Raw genomic sequence first — 20678 nt, forward strand, 5'->3', positions numbered from 1 at the left:
AACATGTCACATTAGGATGAAGCACAAACACTCATATCAAGGCTGCATGAGGCAACCTCACAGGAGGAGCAGGGTCCTAAGAGTAGATGAAAGAGTCAGAGACACCCTTATCTCCACTGTTAGGAGTTCCACAAGTGCACTGAGCTACACAACCATAACGTAAAAGCAGAGGACCTAGCTTAGACTCATACAGGCTCCATGGTTCTCTGTAACAGCTCTGGCTGTCCTGGAACTTGCTCTGTAGACCAGGCTGGCCTCAAAGTCACAGATATCTGCCTGTCTCTGCCTCCCAAGTGCTGAGATTAAAGGCGTGTGCCCCCCCCCTCAAGCCTGTTTCTGGTTTTAAACAAGTCACAACTCCCAGAATACTCCCATCTAAAAACTTATTTGCCAATGGCAACCTAAAATGTGTCTTTACTTTCTTCAGTCTTTACACAGACTTAGTTGACAATGAAGAGAGAAAGAATGAATAACTAACTCTACACAATGCTCAACAACTCTCTTTGGCCATAGTGCAGTATTCTTGTGATCCAATTACATGGTATTAGTTACTTTTTGCTGCTGTGATAAAACATCATGAGCAAAAGCAACTTATGGAAAAATTAATTTTAGCTCATTCCAGAGGGGGTGTCTGTAGTGGCAGGGGAGGCATTGTAGTAGTGTGCAAGGCTGAGATCATATCTCCAAACCCAAACCCAATGTTGAGTGAATTGGAAGTGGGGTGAGACTAAAAACTCTCAAAGTCTGTTCCCAGTGACATACTCCCTCTAGCAAGGTTCTGCCTCCTAAAGGTTCCACAGCCTCTCCAAACAGGACCACCAACTGGGAACCAAGTGTTAAATATGTGAACCTATGGGGGATGTCACTTATTTAAACTACCACATTCATTAAGCTCATGTTGCCCTAGGGCCCCAGAGGGGGTACCAACTCTCCCCGGATCTTCATCCTTGCAGGTAGTCCAACTTTGCAGCTTCACATTCACACAAGCAGACTCCTGACTGTCAGTCTTTATATGGAAACATACATGCATAGCCACATGCACACTTGATTGTTCCCGTCTTTTCTGAAGAACCCCAATGTTATTCAGACTCTAAATCAAGATGTGATTTCAGAAGAGATTTATATAATATTGGGGTCACCCAATTATAGAGAAAACTTGCATGTTCTCTGTAGTTTATGATGTGTACATGTGTGTGGGTATAGTATAACAGGTAGAGAGAAGAACAAGAAAGGGTATTATTAGGTGGTGAGGAAGGACAGGATGCAGGGAGTAGATACAAGTTATGAAAGAAAGCTACTTGATTTCCTAGTTTTAATTCTATCATGGATTTTTCTTTTTGTGTGGGTGAATATACATAAAATACAATTAATTGATAGTAAAAGCATAAAATCCAAAGAGAAGCTCCATGGCTACTAAATGGCTATTCTAACTAACTATTCACTGAAATATCTAGACTTTGAGTCTAAGCAAGTGCTTGTTTGAGTGGCTATGTTAATCTGGCTGTGTGATATTTTTTTTGTAAATTCTTTACAACAAAGTGACATTTATTTAAAGACAAAATAAAATGAACCCTACACACACACACACACACACACACACACACACACACACAAAGTCAGGTGGTGGTGGTGCAACCTTTAACCCCAAGCAGAAGTAGGTTGATTTCTGTGAGTTTGAGGCAAGCCTGGTCCAGGACAGTCAGGATTACAAAGAGAAACCTCAAAAAAAAAAAAAAGGTATTAGTGGGCTGTTTTGGGTAATAATAACTAGACCTAAACCCATAGTTAGTTTTGACATAAAATATTAAAATTCCTAGGTTAATTTGTTTATGTGATTATCTTAAATGTTGGGACTTTTACTAAAGGATATCTTAGGAAATCCTTTTCTTTATATATCTGAAGATATTCAAGCCAATAAACCATTGTAAAACCCGCACATGTAGCTGGGTGATGGTGGTGCACACCTTTAATCCCAGTAGCCAGGAGGCAGAGGCAGGCAGATCTCTGTGAGTTTGAGGACAGTCTGGTTCATAGAGTTCACTCTATGATAGCCAGGACTATGCAAACAAACCCTGTCTAGAACAACAAAAACAAAGAAAACCCTTGCACATCTATATTTAATTTAGCACTTTCCTAATAGCCAAGCTTTAGAACCAGCCTAGGTGGCCATGAACAAGTGAATGGAGAAAGAAAAAGTATCATGTACACATAATGGAGTTTCCTTTGTCCATAATAACATATACTTTTTAGGAAAACATATGCAATTAGATATCATTGTCTTTAATAAAATAAGCTAGACTTAGATATTGCATTTTCTTCTCATTCATGGAACATAGGTTACATAAATGCATGCATGCATACATACATTCTGACATGAAAGTAGCAAGGAATTTTCAGGAAGAGGGAGGATAGGAGAGGTGAACAGGGATAAGAAAGGGTAATAGAGAAAGAATATGATCAAAGTACTTAGCATAGGTATGAAATCCATTATTTTGAACAATTATATATTAATAAAATAAATAGTAACATGTAAATTTCATATATATATAATATATAAATAATATAAATAATTTTTTAACCAAGACAACCTAAACCCACACAAGTGCTAGGGCACACCTACAGTCCCAAAATTAAGGAGTCTAATGCAGAAGGATTGTGAGTTTAAAGCAGGTCTGTCCATAATAGCAAGTACCAGGCCAGTCTGGACTAAATAGCAAGACTTAAAAAAAAATCAAACATGGGGCTGAGAGATGTCTCAGAGGCTAAGAGCTCTTACTGCTCTTTGGGAGGAACTAAGTTTAGTTCCTCGCATCCATGTCAGGTAGCTTACAACTACCTATAACTCTAGCTACAGGGGATCCAATGCCTCTAGCATCTATGAATACTTGTACTCATGTATACCCCCCACAATTAAAAATAAATCAAACACACATATACAGCAGAAAAGTTGATTCTCTGTCAAGTATTTCTCATCGCCTCTTAGGTTGAGAACTTCTTGTAACAAATAATGTAGATATCCTACTGAACACTTGGAATGTGGACAGTGTGAATGAGGAACTAAGTATTTTATGTGTGTGGGCTGGAGATGGAAGTCCTGGCTTCCTGTGTGCTAACCAGGTGCTCCACATCTTGACCAGGCCCTAGTATTTCCTCTTTTATCTGCTTCTTGGATGTTCTTACCAATACTGCAAATTCAGTGGAAGTTGGGAGCCTGTGACTCACTGGGAGAGGTATTTGTAGGCTTTCATTGAAGCTCAATGCTGTGTTAGGGTTGCTGGCCAAAGACCCAGAGGTGGAGAGATCTCAGTTAATACAGACTCATGATACCTGGGAAGGGCCTGGTGATCCCACAGATATGACCTACCTGTTTTGTGGATACAGGTCCCTGGTCTGAATCGGAGAAACTGAAGCTTAGGCTAGACAGGCTTTTCCCTCTGCTGAACATTCTTCCCATCATCCCTCAGCAGCCTCTCAGAAGCACACTGCCGAAAGAAACCTGAAAAGGAGCTGTGGGGACAGAGTTCATGGATCCCAGCGAGGACCCAGACACTTGACCCACACCAGGAGTGACCCTACCTGTCAGGTTCAAACTCCAGCCCTTTCTCCACATGAAGAGACTCAGCAAGCTGTAGGTGGTTTGCAGTCTTTCCTGGGCCACGGCCTTACTCCATTCTTAAAAACACCAAAGGTTTCTTCTACCTCTGTGTGGGAGTGTTGGGGCCCTTTTTGGTGTCCCCTCCTATGGGTTAGCCTCACTTTTTCATTCCTTTTGTGTCTGGACCCCACCCTTCCTCAGGAAGCTTCCTAGGAATCTTCAGCCTTTGCTGATCCTCCTTTGAACTCCTGTGGCCTCAGGAACCATTCCTTAGGCCTGGGCTCACATTCTGCTAGCTGGTGGCAGGGATAGTGGCAAGACACTGAGCTCTCTCCAGGCATGTCAGGGATCATAGATAGGGATGGGTCACGGAGGAGCCAAGAGGCCTTGGAATGGGAGTCCCAAGCAGAGGTGACATTGGATAGTTATTGGTGCCAAGAGCTGGGAGTCTGTCAGTCTTGTGACACAGTGGTGGCTTGCAAGGCTCTCAGGGACTGACTGTCACCTCCATTCTTGGTGCCCCTTTTCCTCATTTGAGAAGTGGGGATAACCACACCCAACATTTGGGTGAGGTAGATAATGCCCTGGGAAGCCTGCCCTGGGATCATACTTCCTTCCTGGTTTTGAATATCGTTACAAATTCTCGCAGGAACTCTTCCTTTTCCACTTATTCTGATGTGTTCCTTAGAGAGTTTTTGCTGTTGTTGCTGTTTTGTGTTTTTGTTTTTATGAGACTATGAACTGAGGAATATGTTCCTTAGGTTGTCCCCAAACTCTTGGGCTCAAGTGATCCTTTTGCTTCATAGCCCTGTGACTGCCACCAGGCTCAGTCAGAAGATTTGTTCAATCTGCCACTACCCTACAGTTCCATGCCCTGTCCTCAGCATTGAGGCGCACTGAAGGCACTCGACACACATCAACAGAATGAACCAAAGTGAGCAGAGTGTTTTGCACAGTGTCTTGTCCTCAGACTAAGCAAATCCTTGGTTTCTAGAGAAATGCTGGTTTTCCAAGACTATCTTAAGTGTTTCCATGAGTGGGGCTGGCTCTCTAATCCTTTCCTGGTCTCATTGTTTTCAGTAGTACACCTGTTTGGTTCCATTCAACTGTAATTCACTGAGTTTGTGTTCTGTGCCAGGCACTGTCACGGATTTACAGTGGGAAGCAGCAGCTCACAGAATAGCATGGTCCCTTCCTTGCTAGCTAGTGGGTACCTTCCTTGCTCTAGGGTCACATGCTGCATAGATGAGGGTGTTGTCCATCAATGGCACGGGATGACATCCATGTTCTGGAACAGTCCCCACTGAGAGGACTCAGTCTTGTAGGGAGGACCACTCCTCTGCCCACCTGTCCTGCAGTCCGTCCATCTTCTGGATAAACAGTGCTCTCTGTGCAGGAGCTCAGAGTCCACACACAGAGCTCAGAAGCACCAAGCAGGCTGGTGCCCCAGGACTGGTTCTGGACAGCCCCTTCCTCTCAGACTTTGGGAACTGGGCAGCCTTGGTGGTGGTGGGGGAATCCTGCTGCCTCCTGGAGGCTGGGATTTGCTCACTCCCAGGGTAATTCATCCATTTCAGCTGGCCATGAGTATGAGGTTCAAGCTAAGTGCTTGGCTTTATGCCGGCAGTGGGTAGCATGGGTGCCTTACTCAGACCAGATGTGTGTGTGACCCAGGTGAAGCATGTGGTCTGTAGTGTCTCCTGTGATGAAGGACTCCACAGGGCTGAAGGGAGGAGTGGAGGTGATTAACTTCCTGCCTCTAGGTCAGCAAGTCCACAGCCTTTAGGACCTCTGGGCCATAAGGGACCTGCTCTTGCTGCACACTTCTCCAGGGCTCTGCAACTTTCTCTTTTTGGTCTGGCCAACACATGGTGACTACTGGGGAAGATGAGGCCCAGGCAGTGGCAGTGAGGCTGAGGATAAACAGGTGTTGGCCACATTTGCAGAAGTGGTCAGATCATTTGGCACATGTCTGAGAAGCATACTATGCGCTTAGGCACCATCTGTGGTGTCCCTGGGAGTGGGTGGGCAGTGTTGGCGAAAGGCGGCTGAAACTGCACAGTGCCCAGGCTGCTTTGCATCTCTCTAATCCCATTTTCATTGCAATGACCATGTCTGGAGGATACAGTGACTTCATCTAGAGGATAGCAGGCTGCCACTCAGGCAGCAGGATAGACAGTGCAGAGTTAGGATGGCCATCTTGTCTTGGGATTTCTGTGGGCTTTTTTGTGTTGTTCTAGAACTTGGAATCAATCCCAAGGGCCCACTTATATCTGTTCCTAGCTCCACTCCTTTTCAAACTGGGAATGTCCCCTTGTAAGAGCAACTGTAGATGCAGCAGCTAACAGTGTCTTTAACAGATAATCTAGAGTTCTCTTCAGTCACGTCAGAAGACTGTGGTCCAGGACCAGCATTCTGTATGGCCCTATGGAAGTAGTGGGTAGTCAAGTAGGTAGTCCAGAAGAGACCAGCATGCATATTAGGCCATCTTGGATGGAAGTCCTGGACGCCATTAGATTGGGAGAACAGACTGTTTTTATGAAACCTTAGAAATGTGGTATAGCCACCATCTCTCCTCCCAAATCCTTCATTTCTGACATAAGCAAAGCCCTCTTCCAGTCCCAGAGTGGACCATTCTTTTTATCCTTTATGAGATGATGGGCTCCTTAAACTATTCTTAGAGGGCCTAAGTACAGCAGCTTCTGGAGAATATAGCTTGCTATCTTAGGAAGCGCCCAGGAGAGTGGTTGTAAATTATCACATGATAGTTAGGACCAGGAATTCCACAGAGATGATGGAACATTAGATATGGACTAGGCTTTCTCAGAATCTAGGTCTCTGAATAGCATTGTCAGGCTTCTTGAGAGTTTTGAGGAGACCAGAGCATGTCAGGTACATGGGGGAATTCAGCATGGTATGCCTTTACTAACTATGATACCTCAAACACATTATTTATTCTAACGTGTCTGTTCCTCCCTCTATTAAGTGTCACTGAATGGGATGAGTAGTCACAAATAAGAAAATGTACAATCCAAAACCAGTAAAAAAAAACTCATTCCCAGCCCAAGCCTTCAGAGAGTCGCTTAGAGAAATGACACTGGCAGCCAGGAAACAATGAGACATATACAGCTTTATTTAATCTGTAAAAAGTCACACTCTGGCAGAGTGACACCTTCCTTATCTTAACAGAAGAAGCAAGGGGTGTGTGAAAAACCTCTTCCTCAGATTCGGAACCACATGACCCCGGCTGGACTCACATCTGGATATGTCCAAGAGGAATCCTTGCTGTGTAGCAGCTTCCTCCTAGAGGGTCTCCCTGGCTAGCATGACCCCTCACCGACAACCTGAACAGGGCTGCCCTGAGATTGTTCCCTTCCCTCCTATAAAGGGACATTGCACACTTAAGACATTCCCAGAAATGGGTTCCACTTCAATATGACTTGGTTTCCATTAATGTTTGCTGAAACCTAGGCTACACTTATTCATCATGATGGTGTTTTAATGATTCTTCCTTTTCCCCCACTAAGACCCTCACAATCGGCGGCATGTTTAAATTATACTGTCCCCTTCTCTAGGACAGAGGAATGGAGAACCACTTTCCATCCAGACCTGGGAGGCACTTCCTGCAGATGTGTGAGTGTCTGGGAAGTGGTATCAGATGCCATAGGGAAAGCACATTGGTCTACAGAGTGGAACCTGGCATTTTGTTTTCCATCTTCCTTGGCTAGTTTCAAGCTTTAGTCAATGTTTTGGAGAAAACTCCATGGCATATAGACATCATTAATAGGTTTCAGATCCCTCCACCCCTGACTTACATAATGACATTTATGAATCCACTTAGATAGGGGAGGTGACTGCCATCTTGCCTATCTGTGTAACTGGTGACCCTTCTACTGGCCACAGCCAATCAATGGTCCACACAGTAACTACAGTTCCCACATCCCTCAGGCCTGCTCTCTCCTGAAAAACAAACAAACAAACAAACACACTGCAAATATTGTCCAAGTGGAACCAAAATCCAATTGTGTGGCCCAAGCCATCCAGATGTCTGCTCTGCATATTTCCCTTTAAAACGCCACTGAGAATGCAAAAAAATCCCTTTGCAGAAGCGCTACAAGAAAGCATGTCTAAAATCACAGAACTATGCACACACAGACACAGACACGCGTGCTCGCACACACATGGAGTTAGGAATCAAAGAATCTCATCAGATACATATTTGAGGGAGAATAGGGAAAGGCTGGCAAGAGAAGATATGGAGATCAGATCGGATCAAGATGTTGGAATGTTACAGTAATGGCATGGGTGTGGTTCTTGGTATATACAAAAAGGGGTGTGTGGAGAGAATGATAAATCCAGGCTATTAGAGAAAGGGTCTGTGGCCATGCATGGGTGAAAGTGGAGGCCAGCGGACAGGATGAAATGTTCTATTATGGAGTGGTCATTTCAAGGAGGAGGGACTTGCATGGTCCAGGGGGAGCATCTGCTTAGCAAGACACCTCCATGGTCTGGTGTCTGTCCAGGACATCAGGGGACTCACAGGATTCTTGAGTTCCATCTGACTGATTGCTGGTCACAGACCTGCTAAAGGGACTTTCTCCAGAGCCAATGCTACTCGAGGTGGAGTGGGTTCGAGATCGAGCGAGCCGGGTCATGCTGGCAGATGGTACTGTAACAAGGAACCAGGAGATTAGGAGGAGGAGCTCGGTGAAGCTCAGGTGCTCTACAGGTTTTACCAAAGACTTCACCTTTCCCAGCCCACCTCAGACGATCCCCAGGACAACATAAAAGGGGCCCCACTTTGCACTATTTGTTCTAGGTGAGTGACTATATGCAAGGCTGCTTTGATCCCCTGCATCTGGATTCTCCCCAAAGTCTACTTCAGAGAATGATGGCTGTGTCCACACCATTCATACAGTGATTAGGAAAGTGGCTTTGGGAACACATACTGGTCACCAAAACCTGTAGTGCATGCAAGACTAAACCAAAAGAAAGAATGACAAACCACACAAGTAGGAAGGTATTTCACAAACACAGTGCAAGCCCGATACAACAAGACTACCATCCGTGTCCACAGGCTACTGTGGTCCTCTGGGGAGGAGACACAGACGGGCAGAAGGAGGGAAGGTGTTTTGGAGCTGATAGCTATAAAGGGATGAGGCACAGGCTGTAGGGGTCAGGGATTGAGAGGGGATGACTCTGGGGTTCTTTAATTTAGACTCCTATTTTGTTACTTACTACTTTGACTCTAAGATTCTTTTAGCTTCAGCATAGCCTGGACAGGGCCTTCCCTGACAGAACTCACTACCTATTATTCTGGATCATCTTACTGTCCCTGCTGTCATTTCATCACTGGGGTCAAAAGATACCATATCTGTGGTGGTGGTCTCTGGACACAGATGCTAACATTTCTACCTAGAGTCAAGGCTGCAGGCCCTTTCTGATTCCTGTCTAGGCATTTCGAGGGTTAGTAAACAGGTGGTGGTGGTAGAAGAGGGGACCTCCCCGCTCCCATTGAGCTTTAGTTGCCACTGTCACCCTGGCTGGGCATGAGAGGAGGCCTGGAAGTTCAATGGAATCTTCTTTCCTTACAGGACCAGGCCTCATCTGTAGGGTAAACTCTTAGAACACACTAAGCCCTGTTCTATCGGGCTCTCACTGTACAGGGAAACCGCGGACATGCTGCAGGCAGCCAACGCAGCAGGAAGAGCATGGTTGGGAGGCGGGCAGGGCCAGCACAGGAAGGTACCTGACTCGCTGTTGAGGTGACTGAGCTGCACATACGGGACTGGAAGCAGGATGGACACAGGAAAAGGCAGGTTAGTGACCCACAAGAACTAAGTGACAGTGACAACCGTGGCTGCCTAGAAGATGCTGACAAGAACTGAACTAGGGACGAAAGTTTCTTTCAAGATCCCAGAGAAGAGCACTGATGCTTAGACACCACCACTGATGTCACTTCTCTAAGCAGACAAAAGAAGCTATTCCACCCTCATTCTACAGATAGCCACCCTACCCTGGTTTAGAAGTCAGATGCATGATTGGGTATTTTCTGGGGAGAGGGTGAGACTAGGCTAGGAGTTGACTTCTCCTCCTGGTTAGTCAGAGGGCCATGTGTGCGGGCTTGGTTGGTAGCAGCTCACAGACAGGGACGACATAGCCACTCTAGACAAGACACACATGGTCTTCCTGGCAGCTACAGGTCTGAACTGAGGGTCCAGCTCCAGAGGCAGCTCACCAATGGTCGTCATCTAATGGACACCAAAGATGGAAAAACTGCCTGCTGGGTAAGGAGCTGTGTACTGAATTAAAGGTATTTATTATTTTCCCTGAGAGAAGCAAGTGTGAGTTTTGGTGACAAATGAGAAGCTCAGGGTCCATGACAGCAGCACATGACATGGCTGTGCTCTAACACTGCCAGCCATCTCCCGGCAGAACAGGCTTCACTAGGGACACTGTCCTTTTCTCCTGGAGCCTTTGCTTTCCTTCTGTGGGCCAGGTAAAACCTGCTGGGTTCAGATATAAATTACAATCTCTGATTCACGGTTAAGGCAGCCAAAGCTTCAGTGGTTAAGATGTGGGCTTGGAGTCATATTTCAAAGATTTCAGTCATGGCTGTACTGCTCACTGGTTGCCCCAGGAGGCAAGCTAAACATTCTTGAGCCTCAGTGTGCTATGAAAATCACTTCTTAGAGTCAGGTGTGGTGGTGCACACCTTTAGTCAAAGCACTCAGGAGGCAGAGGCAGGTGGATCTCTGAGTTTAAGGTCAATATGATTTACAAGGTAAGCTCCAGGACAGCCAGAGCTACACAGAAAAACCCTGTCTCAAGAAACAAAACAAACAAACAGACAGAAAAAAATCACCTCTTAGTTTGAGGACATATATGCTGTCAGCCTAACTTAAACACACACACAGATGAAGGAATACTCCATACTCTATTGTTTTCTACTCAAAGGCTGACTAGCAGATGGGTTGTGTCCTAAGAATTGTGGTCTCCCAGATGTTAAACATATCCTGTTACCTATACATTTCTGCTAAATAGAAAATATACTACTCACTGTAGCCCATTCCCTGCAAAAAGTACTTGAAGGCCTCCGTGAGCTTCCCAGGCTGGGGGAATAAACAAAGAAGGCATTAATTTTTGTGTAAGTAGAGAGGTAGCAATGAGAGAGAGAAGAGAGGAAAGAGAGAGGAAGATACAGACAGAGAAAAGAGAAACAGAAAGAGGGGAGAGAGAGAGGAAAAATTATTATGAGTACTCTCTTACCTGAACTACTTGAGGCAGTCCTCCACAGTCTGCCATCTAGAAGAGGAAGAACACCTAAGTCAGCAGGACCTCCACTAGGGGTATGCTCTCAGCGTCCCAAATCCTTTTAAAGAGATTATGAATGAACTGTAGGCTCCTTGAGGCTTAACTGCATCCTTCTTTGTGTCACTTCAGTACACTCAATGCAGTCTTAATGCTGCCAACACCCTTGAACTGAAACCTGAGAGACATCCAGGGCTGTTCATTCTCAGGATGTCAGGCCCAGCTTTCAGGCCTGTGTAGCTGTTTCTTGTTAGGCCGACAGTGCTAACAGTTACAGCATTTATCCTGGCTCTGCCTGCACGCAAAGAATCTTATTTTCACAGTCCTCAAACAATATGCTCCTATGTCTCAGTGTCCCTTTTCCCTACTAAGAGGCCAGGGACATGGTTTCCTATGTTGCTTAGTTCTCCACTTCTTGTCTCTAATTACTTGGGCACAGGCATGTGTCACCATGGCTGGTAATCCCCCTCCCCCCCAATAGAGTTTCTCTGTAGCTTTGGAACCTGTTCTGAAACTTCCTTTGTAGACCAGGCTAGCCTTGAACTCAGAGATCTGCCTGACTCTGCCTCCCGAGTGCTGGGATTAAGGTGTGAGCCACCACTGCCCAGCCCATGATCTCTTTCTAATCCCTTTCATCTCTTCATTGTCCTTACTCTAGGACAAAGAGGTGTGATGCCATCAGGAGAGACCTTGTCTATCCCCTCCCCCCGCTGGTGGTCCTGTTCTTCACTTTGGAAGGGTTTTCATCAGGCTGTCTTAGAGTTTTGCTAGTGTGCACTGAAATCCCCTGTTAATTCCTGACTTTTGGATATTATCCAAGGGATTCTGCATTGAGACTGGAGAACTTGCATTTCTAACAATATGTCAGAGATGTAGCAGCTGCCAGCCTGCACTCAAGACTTCCCAGTGCATGCTGGCCAGACAGAAACCAACATCTTCCTTCCAGCTGTATGACTTGACCTCAGAGAGGAGCTACTCAGCTGACTTGCCTCTATTTAGAGGGATATGAAGGGCATGGAGAGAAGTTTCAGTGGTTACAATAAGCGCCTGCTGCCTTTCCAGAGGACCTGGGTTTGATTCCCAGAACCCACATGGTAGCTCGCAACTGTCTGTGACTCCAGATCTAGAGCATTCGATACCCTCTTCTAACCTCTTTGGACATCAGCCAAGCACATGGTATGTTTACACACACACACACACACACACACACACAGAGAGAGGCAAAACACTCGTACATATAAAATAAATGAATCCTCAACCAGGTGGTGGTGGCACATACTTTAATCCTAGCACTTGGGAGGCAGAGGCAGGTAGATTTCCAAGTTTGAAGTCGGCCTGGTCTACAGAGTGAGTTCCAGGACAGCCAGGGCTGTTACACAGAGAAACCCTGCCTCAAAAAATAAAAAAACAAACATGCTGGGCGGTGGTGGTACACGCCTACACTCAGGAGGCAGAGGCAGGAGGATCTCAATGAGTTTAAGGCCAGCTTGGTCTACAATTTGAGTTTCAGGACAGGCTCCAAAGCAATACAGAGAAACCCCGTCTCTAAAAAACAAACAATAACAACAACAAACAAACAAACAAATACAACAAAACAAACAAATACAACTTATATGAATCCTTATCTCACTGCTGGAACTAACACTTCCTTTAAATGAAAGCCATTATTTAAGATAGGAGAATGCCAAAGAAAGCATAAGAATTTGAGGTTAAGAAGGAAAACAAGCTTGAGAAACAACCATTTAAACCTGACAAATATAAAATAGACCAAACTAGTGTGGGATGAGATTTTTACAAAGTTCAGAAGTTAAAAACTGGTTAGAAGACACTGTTGCATATGCCTATAATGTGTGCCTTGAACATCTGGGGCAAGGCCACCAAGGTTACATAGTGATCCCAGACAAGCCTTGAGTATACAGTTCGGGGTGTGTCCACTGGTGACTTACTCATGCTCCAGTGGATAGCTGCACACTGCCCATGTGGATGGCCTGGCTAAGTCCAGTGGGTTACAAAGTAAAAACATAAAGACATGAAAATGGGGTGGGGACTTGGGAGATGGGGGCTGGTGGATGTGGCAAAGGCATAACAAAGGGTAAGGAGATGAGTGTGACCAGAATATATTGTGTGTCTGAGCCAGGCATGGTAGAGTACACTTTTAATTCCAGCACTTTGGAGAGAGGCAGGTAGATTTCTCTGAGTTTGGCCTGGTCTACAGAGTGAGTTCCAGTACAGCCAGGGCTATGTAAAGAGACCCTATCTCGCCGGGCATTGATGGCACATGCCTTTAACCCCAGCACTCGGGAGGCAGAGAGGCAGGAGGATCTCTGTGAGTTGGAGGCCAGGCTGGACCGACAGCCTCCAAAACAATATAGAGAAACCCTGTCTCGTAAAACCAAAAAAAAAAAAGAGACCCTATCTCAAAAAACAAAAACAAAACCCAGTAACAACAAAACCAAAACAATAAATGCCTGAAAGAAACAAAATAAAAATAAACCAAACACATGGTTGATTAGAACCATAAAATGTTGGGCCAAAGCCTCCATGGGGTCTCTGTGAGTTGCCTGTCAGTCAATAACCACAGGTACATCCTGTTTTCTAGTTCTGGCTTACAGCCCTGGTGTTGCCCCACTGGCATCAACCTCTAATTATGAAAACACGAACTCTTACACCTGGGATTTCTCCACGGTGCTGTAAGTCTGTATATAAGGCTGCCCCCTCCTTGCAATAAATATACACATTCCCCGCCCCCACCACACACACACATTCTCTCAGCACAAACGGCCAGATGTCTTGTCTTTCATTTAAAGTTCCAGGCTTTTACCTGATACATTACACTTGCTCGTGGTGCAGGCGCCACAATAAAACAGGTCCTACATACAGAAAATGTGGGAAAACTACATATATTTTATTTTTTCCAATGCTGGGATCGCACACACTAGGTACCCTCTGAAGTACATTCCTTGCCCAAGGAAAACTATTTCACACACTGATGCCCTTGGATACTTGGCACACAATAAGCCACAGACTCCATTCTAGGCTATTGAGGATGGGTGTGTGTGCCCAGATACAAACCTCCTTCATGGTGATTGTAGTGAAAAACTAATTAGAGGTTTTCTTTCTCTAAAAGAATATTTACTCTTTGACAATTGTTTTTCATTTTTAGCTATGCTTTAAATTTTTTATTGTTCTAAAATAAATTGTTCTAAAATGCATAGGTATGGGTAAGCATGATGGTGCACAACTTCAGTCCCAGCACATAAGAGGCAGAATTGGGCAGATCTCTGAGTTCAAGGTGAGCCTGGTCTACATAGTGAGTTCCAGGTCAGCTGGAGTTGCAGAATAAGACCCTGTCTCAAAAGCAGACAAATAAAACACACACACACACACAAAACAAACAAACAAACAAACAAACAAACAAACAAAACTCCAAAACAATGTGTATGCGCTCATTGGTTAAGAGCACTTGCTACTCTTCCAGAGTTTGGTTCCCAGCATCCTGTCAGGAGGCTCACATCCATCAAGCAAACACACTTAAATTAAAACAACAATAAAAATAAATCTTTAAAAAATAATGTTTATATCTATGAATATGAGTGCAGGTTGCCTGAAGAGGCCAGAGATATCAGACTCCCTGAAATTGGACTTATAGGTAGTTGTGTGCCTTTCAAGAGTAATAATGGACTCTTAACCAATAAGCCTTCTCTCCTGCCCCTATTTTTATTAAGTTTTAAAAGTTGCATTTCCTTATTTTTTGTGTGTGTATGCATGTAATGCCTGGTGTGTGTGTGTGTGTGTATGTGTGTGTGTAGGTCAAAGACAATTGGTGAGAGTCAGTTCTCCTCTAGCATGTGAGATCTGGGGATCAAAGTCAGGTTGCCATGCTTGTTAGCAAGTGCCTTTACTTGCTGAGCCATCTAGCTGGCCCATGGTTTGTGAGCTAGGGCATGTAGCTGAGGATGAACTTCAACTACTGATTCTCTGACTCCCAAGTCTGGTTTCTGAGGCACGTACCACCATACTTCGTAAAAATTAATTTGAAACCATAAATTTTTTAAGCAGTATTTTAGAGAAGGCCGTTGATCATTTGGAGTCCAGAGCACTGTTGGGCAGCTCCAAGCACTATGTCTAAGTGTGTTCTGAGAACTACACGTGCTGCTGGTGACAGGTCTTGCTCTTCACACACACTTGAGAGAGAAAAGGAAGAAAGCATGAGTTGTGCAGATGGGGACAGAGCCGTGGCAGCAGAGTGGCAGGCCAGTTCCCCAAACATGTGAGCAGAGGCTCCAATTCCAACAACATTCAGCCAGAGCTTCTGTAAGGGACACTTCATGAGGATAAATCTTTTTCTGTTTGCTTTTGTTTCTCTATGTAGCCTTGGCTATCTTGGAACTCACTTTGTAGATTTTCCTGCCTTTGCCTCCCAAGTGCTGGGATTAAAAGTACACTGCCACCACCCATTGAGGGTGAATCTTGATAATCTAGACACTTTTAACAAGTGCAAGGAAGCCTAAGAGAAAAAAAATGTACCCCCTATCATTAAGACAATCTTAGAAGTTTGCTTAAAAACCCAACAGGACTCAGGATATTCAGTGCAATGGGAAAGTGTTTATGACATAAATGGGGGAAAAACAGAAACAGGGTTATAAATATTCCAATCTTTATTTGCTTGTTTGTTTTGTAGTTCAGGATAGCCTGGAACTCATACAGCTCAGGCTGACTTCAAACTTATAGCAATCCTCCTGCCTCAGCCTCCAATGAGTTGGAATTATAGGCATAGGCCACCATCCCAGCTTTCTGCCCTATTTTTTTTTCCAGACAGGGTATCTCTTTGTAGCCCAGCAAGAGATGCACTTGTATCTCTCCGAGTGCTGGGATTAAAGGCACCACCATGCTCAGATCTCCAACTTTTCTGATCCTATGATCTAAAAACATATAGGACAAAAAGACACTAGTATTTTACTACTTTTTTTTTTTTAGTAGGCAAGACATAAGCATTTAGAAAATATATTCTTGGGCTGGTGAGACGGATCAGAAGATAAAAGTGCTAGCAGCCAGTGCAGCCAGGCCTGACAACTTGAGTCCCATTCTTGAGGCCCACATGGTGGTAGGAAAGAACTGATGTCTATAACTTGTCCTTGTGTGTTTTTGCATGAGTTATCTACCACCAACAAATACATAATGTAGTTAATATATCTTACTTATTCTTAGAGACAGAGAGAGAGACAGAGAGCGAGCGCGAGCGAGCACAGGGAGAAGAGAATCATTCCTTCTGTGTGGAAACAGATGAAGCATGACTAATTTTACACATATGGTTGACTGTGAAAGAAGACATGTTACCTTTAGCAAAGTTGTATTTATAGGGTCGAGGCGAGAATTACATTCAACCTGAAAAAGAAAACAATTTTATAAATTGCTAGAATTACCATGCCAGTTATCTTATAAGCCTAAGAGATTAGGTGTCGTGTGTGGTACACACTTTGTCTGATAATTTAGAGTTCATTTAAAATTTTTGCCATTTTCTTTTCTGATGCTTTTGTCTTTAATAAACAATATGTTAAATCTAACAGTTCTTCCTGCTGGCCATGACATGTGGCCAAGGTATGTTCCTTTTCTGAGAGGCGAACAGACTGTGGCCCTGTCCTGCTGGGGTCTCCTCCATGCTGTCCCAACACAAGTGGCCTATCACCTGGCCTGCTCAGGCTGCTCAGGCTGCCACTCCCCAACCACTGACTCTTCTGCCTCAAGGTTTCTGGCTCCCCAGAATGAAGCTGAATTCTTCTGTGACTGTTCCCTTGCAATGGTCAGCAAAATTAGGGAAGACAGCCTAGTACATCTCCATGTTTAGGATCTTGTATCCTTCTATCCATGAAGGCAGGGACCTAAAAAAGTACTGTGAGAAGATAATCTCTGAGCACATATGCCTATCACCAAGCTCTAGAAGGACAATAATTTATGGCTTACTTGATCAACCAGCTTTCTCTTATGTTTTCTAAGAATACACACATAAAACCTGTGATAAGAGCTTGAAATCCAGTGGGGGTGACTAGATATACCACAAATGAAAATGAAATAACTTCAAAAACTTCACAGCTGTGTGGAATGAAGACACAGAGGGCCAAATAGGATTTTCAGAGACAGACAAGAAGAAAAGGTGGGTGTCTAGAAACTTCCAGAGGTAGAGAAAAGAGGATCGTGCAGGACACATGTGTCACCATAGTGGCGAATATAAAGTGAAGATGCACAGAGAGGCAAATTCAGGGCAGACTGGAGCTCACTGTGGTTTCTGAGGTGACATGGTCTGAGCGGTTTAGGATAGCAGTGGCACATGTGCCATATTAAAGAGGCAGTGGGCCCATCATGAGTGGTTCTAGTTACCTAGGCAAGAATCAGCAATCCAGGTGAACTCTGGATCTTGGGTTTGCTGATGGGCAGGTATACAAAACTCCTCTAAAAATCAGGAGATGATCAAAAGCCAAGATCAAGTCAGATGTTTCATTTGCTCTATGTGAATGACAATGCAGGTTGTGATAAATGTACCACTTTTCTATAGAATATGCAATGATTCTGCAGATAGAATTTTAAAATGGGTATCTAATGGCAAGTCACAGTGTTCACAATATAGTAGATAAGCTATAAATATTTTCTAATAAATCAACTTCCATGTTTGATTTTAGCATAATAAAGTATGCTTTCCTTTATCTACTACTTTGTAATTCATACAATGTACAGTGTCTCCATGTTTAACTAACCATAATCACCAGGGCTGTGTGTGTGTTTTCTTGCGGGACTGAAGCCTGAACCCAGGGCCTTGCACATTAGTGCTGTCTTGAGCTACATTCCCAGCCTCAATCACCGGTCTCTGATATGTCTATGCATTTTCCAAATCCCCAAATAGAGTTACTCCTCAGCCTTGAACAAATGGGATGCTGAAATGATGCTGAATTAGTGAGCAAAACCAGGTGTCAGTCTTGAACTAGCACTTGTGCAGTGTCTCCTTGGTGTCCCAGGGCTGTCTCTCAGGCCCCTACCACCAGAAGCATAAGGGCTCTGGCCTGAGCATCAGGTCTAACTGTGATTAGAGGAGTGTCTGCTGTGTGTTTCCGATAAGGCCCTACCTCCCAAAAAACAGGAGTGTGGAAATAAGATGAAAAGGCCTTCTTTATTGGCTAAACTATACCTTTAGAAAGTAAGTGAATGTGCTATTTAAGTCAACACAAGGGGAAGGGTTGGAGGCTCTCGGCAGCCTTCTCGCTTGCTGAATTTGTGGTGGTTAACTTCCCTGAAGTGGAAGGCTGAGTGCCAAAAATCTCACAATAACTGCCACAGAGTAGACAGTAGCACACAGAGCCATCAAGGACCACACTGATCAATCCGAGGAGACCTGGTGACTGCTGAGGAATTGGTTTTCAAAATTTGTAAAAGTAAAACCCAGCCGGTGCAATTAGATACAGCATGACCTAGTGTGGTCACGTTTCCGTGACACTGTGTCAGCTGTGTGCCTGACACACACGTGACTACACTTCAGTCCCAGCCTCCTCACATCAGGACATACTTACCACAGCCTCCACAGCAGGTGAATTGTCTCCTACCACCAGTAAAGTAGAACACCTACGAGCACACGGAAGAAGAGGAGTCAGTCAGCAAGTAAGCACACACACTGTGGACAAGGGATTCGTCATGACAGGCAGACACGCAGCAATTCACTTACTTTAATGTTTTCAACCTGTTGTCATTTTGGCCCAGTATAGGTCTTTCAATCTCCAGGTCTCTGCGTCTAGACAAACAAAGCAGAATCAGAATTGTTTGTGGGAAAATCATGGGCCTTCATGTGTTTCCTGGACATAGTCCAGAGCATGACAGACTAGGAACAGTTCACACCTGAGGATGGACAGGCCCTGAGCTGTTCTCCTGAGCAGATGTTTCCATGGTACCCTGCAAGTGACTGAGCAGGAACAGGGATTTTATGGAATGCTAAAAAGGAGGGAGAACTTTAAAACTCAAACAGGAGCACTACTGCAATTTCAAGTCTAACTTGAATTTTCCAAGTGGGCTGTAGGAATGAGTCCCTTAGGAGGAGGGAATGGCACACTTATATGGGAAGAGGGTTTTTACTTATAATAGCTTTGCATAGAACTTTTATCCTTTTTATTTCAATTAAAAGTAGGAAAGTTCTCCAGACCAAATTCAAAACTTAGCATTGCACCTTACTAGCTGTGTAACTCTGCAAAGTTGCAGCTGACAAATTTAGCCTTTCCCACCGTGTTCCCTCTCTGGAAAAACTAGTGTAAGAATCAGTGCTCTCTCCTTAGCCTACCCTCAGACTGGCAGAGATAGGAAAGTAAAGTTTGAAATACTCAAGGGAAAGGGAGCTGACTTACACTCACATGTTATTCTGCCTGCTTTATGATGAGGCATCAGCAAACAATCAAAACCAAGCCCTAGTGCTCTCTTCATTGTCTTTCACATGTGCTTCCCTCTGGTCCCTACCATTATTTGCTTTTCTTGAATATATGTAACTTAGGTATCTTTTTTTTCCTCAAGACAACCTAAAAACTACAACTGCTTTGAAAACTCAGTTAGCTAAAGGAATGAGAAACAACTCTACCCATTATAGGAACCCAAGAAGAGCTGGAGGTTTTCTTGGTTGATGTCTTGGGCAATGTGCAGTCTGTAGGTTTGAATGAGGTCCAAATTGGCCTGCAACTCCTCCTAGAACAAGCAAAAGAAAACACCAGTAAACTGGGCTGCAGAACAAGTCCATCTTATTTGGTTTGTATTTTCAGTGGCAATAGCCTTTCTGCTCATGAGGGGATTTGGAGCTGAGCTTAGGAGTCACTAATGTATGGAAACATTGAATGGCTAGTATCTTTTTCATCTGCCTCATAATATTCTGTATCAAATGAGGGTACCAACTGGTATATAAGGCATGGCATTTACTAAAGACAGTTACATAGAGCAAAAAATGTCAGGCCCAGACAGTATACACTGTGATTTTACTTATTTGAAGTTCAAAAGCAGGCAAAAGCGAGAGGTAATGGAATAATGAGTAGTTTGTTTAGGGGGATTAGTGAGTAGGAAGAACACAAGAGAACTTTTTGGTTGACGGAAGTGTTCTATACAATAATACATATGGTGGCTACATGAGAATTTATAGGACAAGGGTCTGAGACATGCACTTACAGTGTGTGATCATAATATATATGAATGTGTCTCCTTTATCAAGGAAACAATATGGATGGAGGCCACCCACCAACAAAAGAATGAGATTAAAATGCCAGCACTTGGAAAGCTGAAGGAAGAGAGTCGAGTATAAGACCATAGGTAAGAGATATAAGAGAGTGAGAAATCACAAGGTTTAAGACTGACTGCCTGTAAGAAACTGGAGATGAGATGGGGTGCAGATTCTCTGTAATAAGCCTGTATGAGCTCTTTCCTCTAAAATAAAAATAAATTTGTTACACTGATAAAATGTAATGAAATAAAAGAAAATAATGAAAGAAAGACTATTACTTTGGAGCTGGACCTTGATTCAAATGTCAGCTCCGTCATATTCTATATGGACAATGGAGGCACTGTTTTTGTCCTTTGGTTTTCTTATCTTAAAATAAAGAAGCCAAAGGTGCTGGAGAGATGGCTCAGTGGTTAAGAGCATTGGCTGTTCTTCCAGAGGACTCAGGCTTACACCACATACACAAGATAAAAACAAACAAACAAAAAAAAAACAAAAACAAAAAACTACTCAGCACATACATAATCAGTAGGGGGTAACAGT

At 44.0% G+C, this 20678-nt stretch overlaps 1 protein-coding gene across 5 annotated transcripts in view; it reads right to left on the minus strand.

The window, feature by feature from the left end:
- Nucleotides 1–6705: 6705 nt before the first annotated feature.
- The window catches only part of LOC101827194 (protein NDRG3), a 59551-nt gene continuing 45578 nt past the window's right edge, over nt 6706–20678 (minus strand). For 3 of the 5 annotated variants that reach the window (XM_040733130.1, XM_040733129.1, XM_040733132.1), the window contains 8 exons: nt 19512–19615; nt 18615–18680; nt 18463–18514; nt 16244–16291; nt 10865–10900; nt 10656–10707; nt 9345–9383; nt 6706–8264 (listed from right to left, as the gene is read on the minus strand). In XM_040733130.1, the coding sequence (XP_040589064.1) occupies nt 8083–8264; nt 9345–9383; nt 10656–10707; nt 10865–10900; nt 16244–16291; nt 18463–18514; nt 18615–18680; nt 19512–19615 (579 nt within the window). In that variant the 3' untranslated portion in view covers nt 6706–8082. The remainder of the gene's footprint in view (nt 8265–9344; nt 9384–10655; nt 10708–10864; nt 10901–16243; nt 16292–18462; nt 18515–18614; nt 18681–19511; nt 19616–20678) is intronic. The other 2 variants (XM_040733133.1, XM_040733131.1) reach the window with 1 other exon arrangement.

This window comes from Mesocricetus auratus, unplaced genomic scaffold, assembly GCF_017639785.1.
Source record: "Mesocricetus auratus isolate SY011 unplaced genomic scaffold, BCM_Maur_2.0 Super-Scaffold_100028, whole genome shotgun sequence".
In the NCBI taxonomy this organism is placed as follows: domain Eukaryota; kingdom Metazoa; phylum Chordata; class Mammalia; order Rodentia; family Cricetidae; genus Mesocricetus; species Mesocricetus auratus.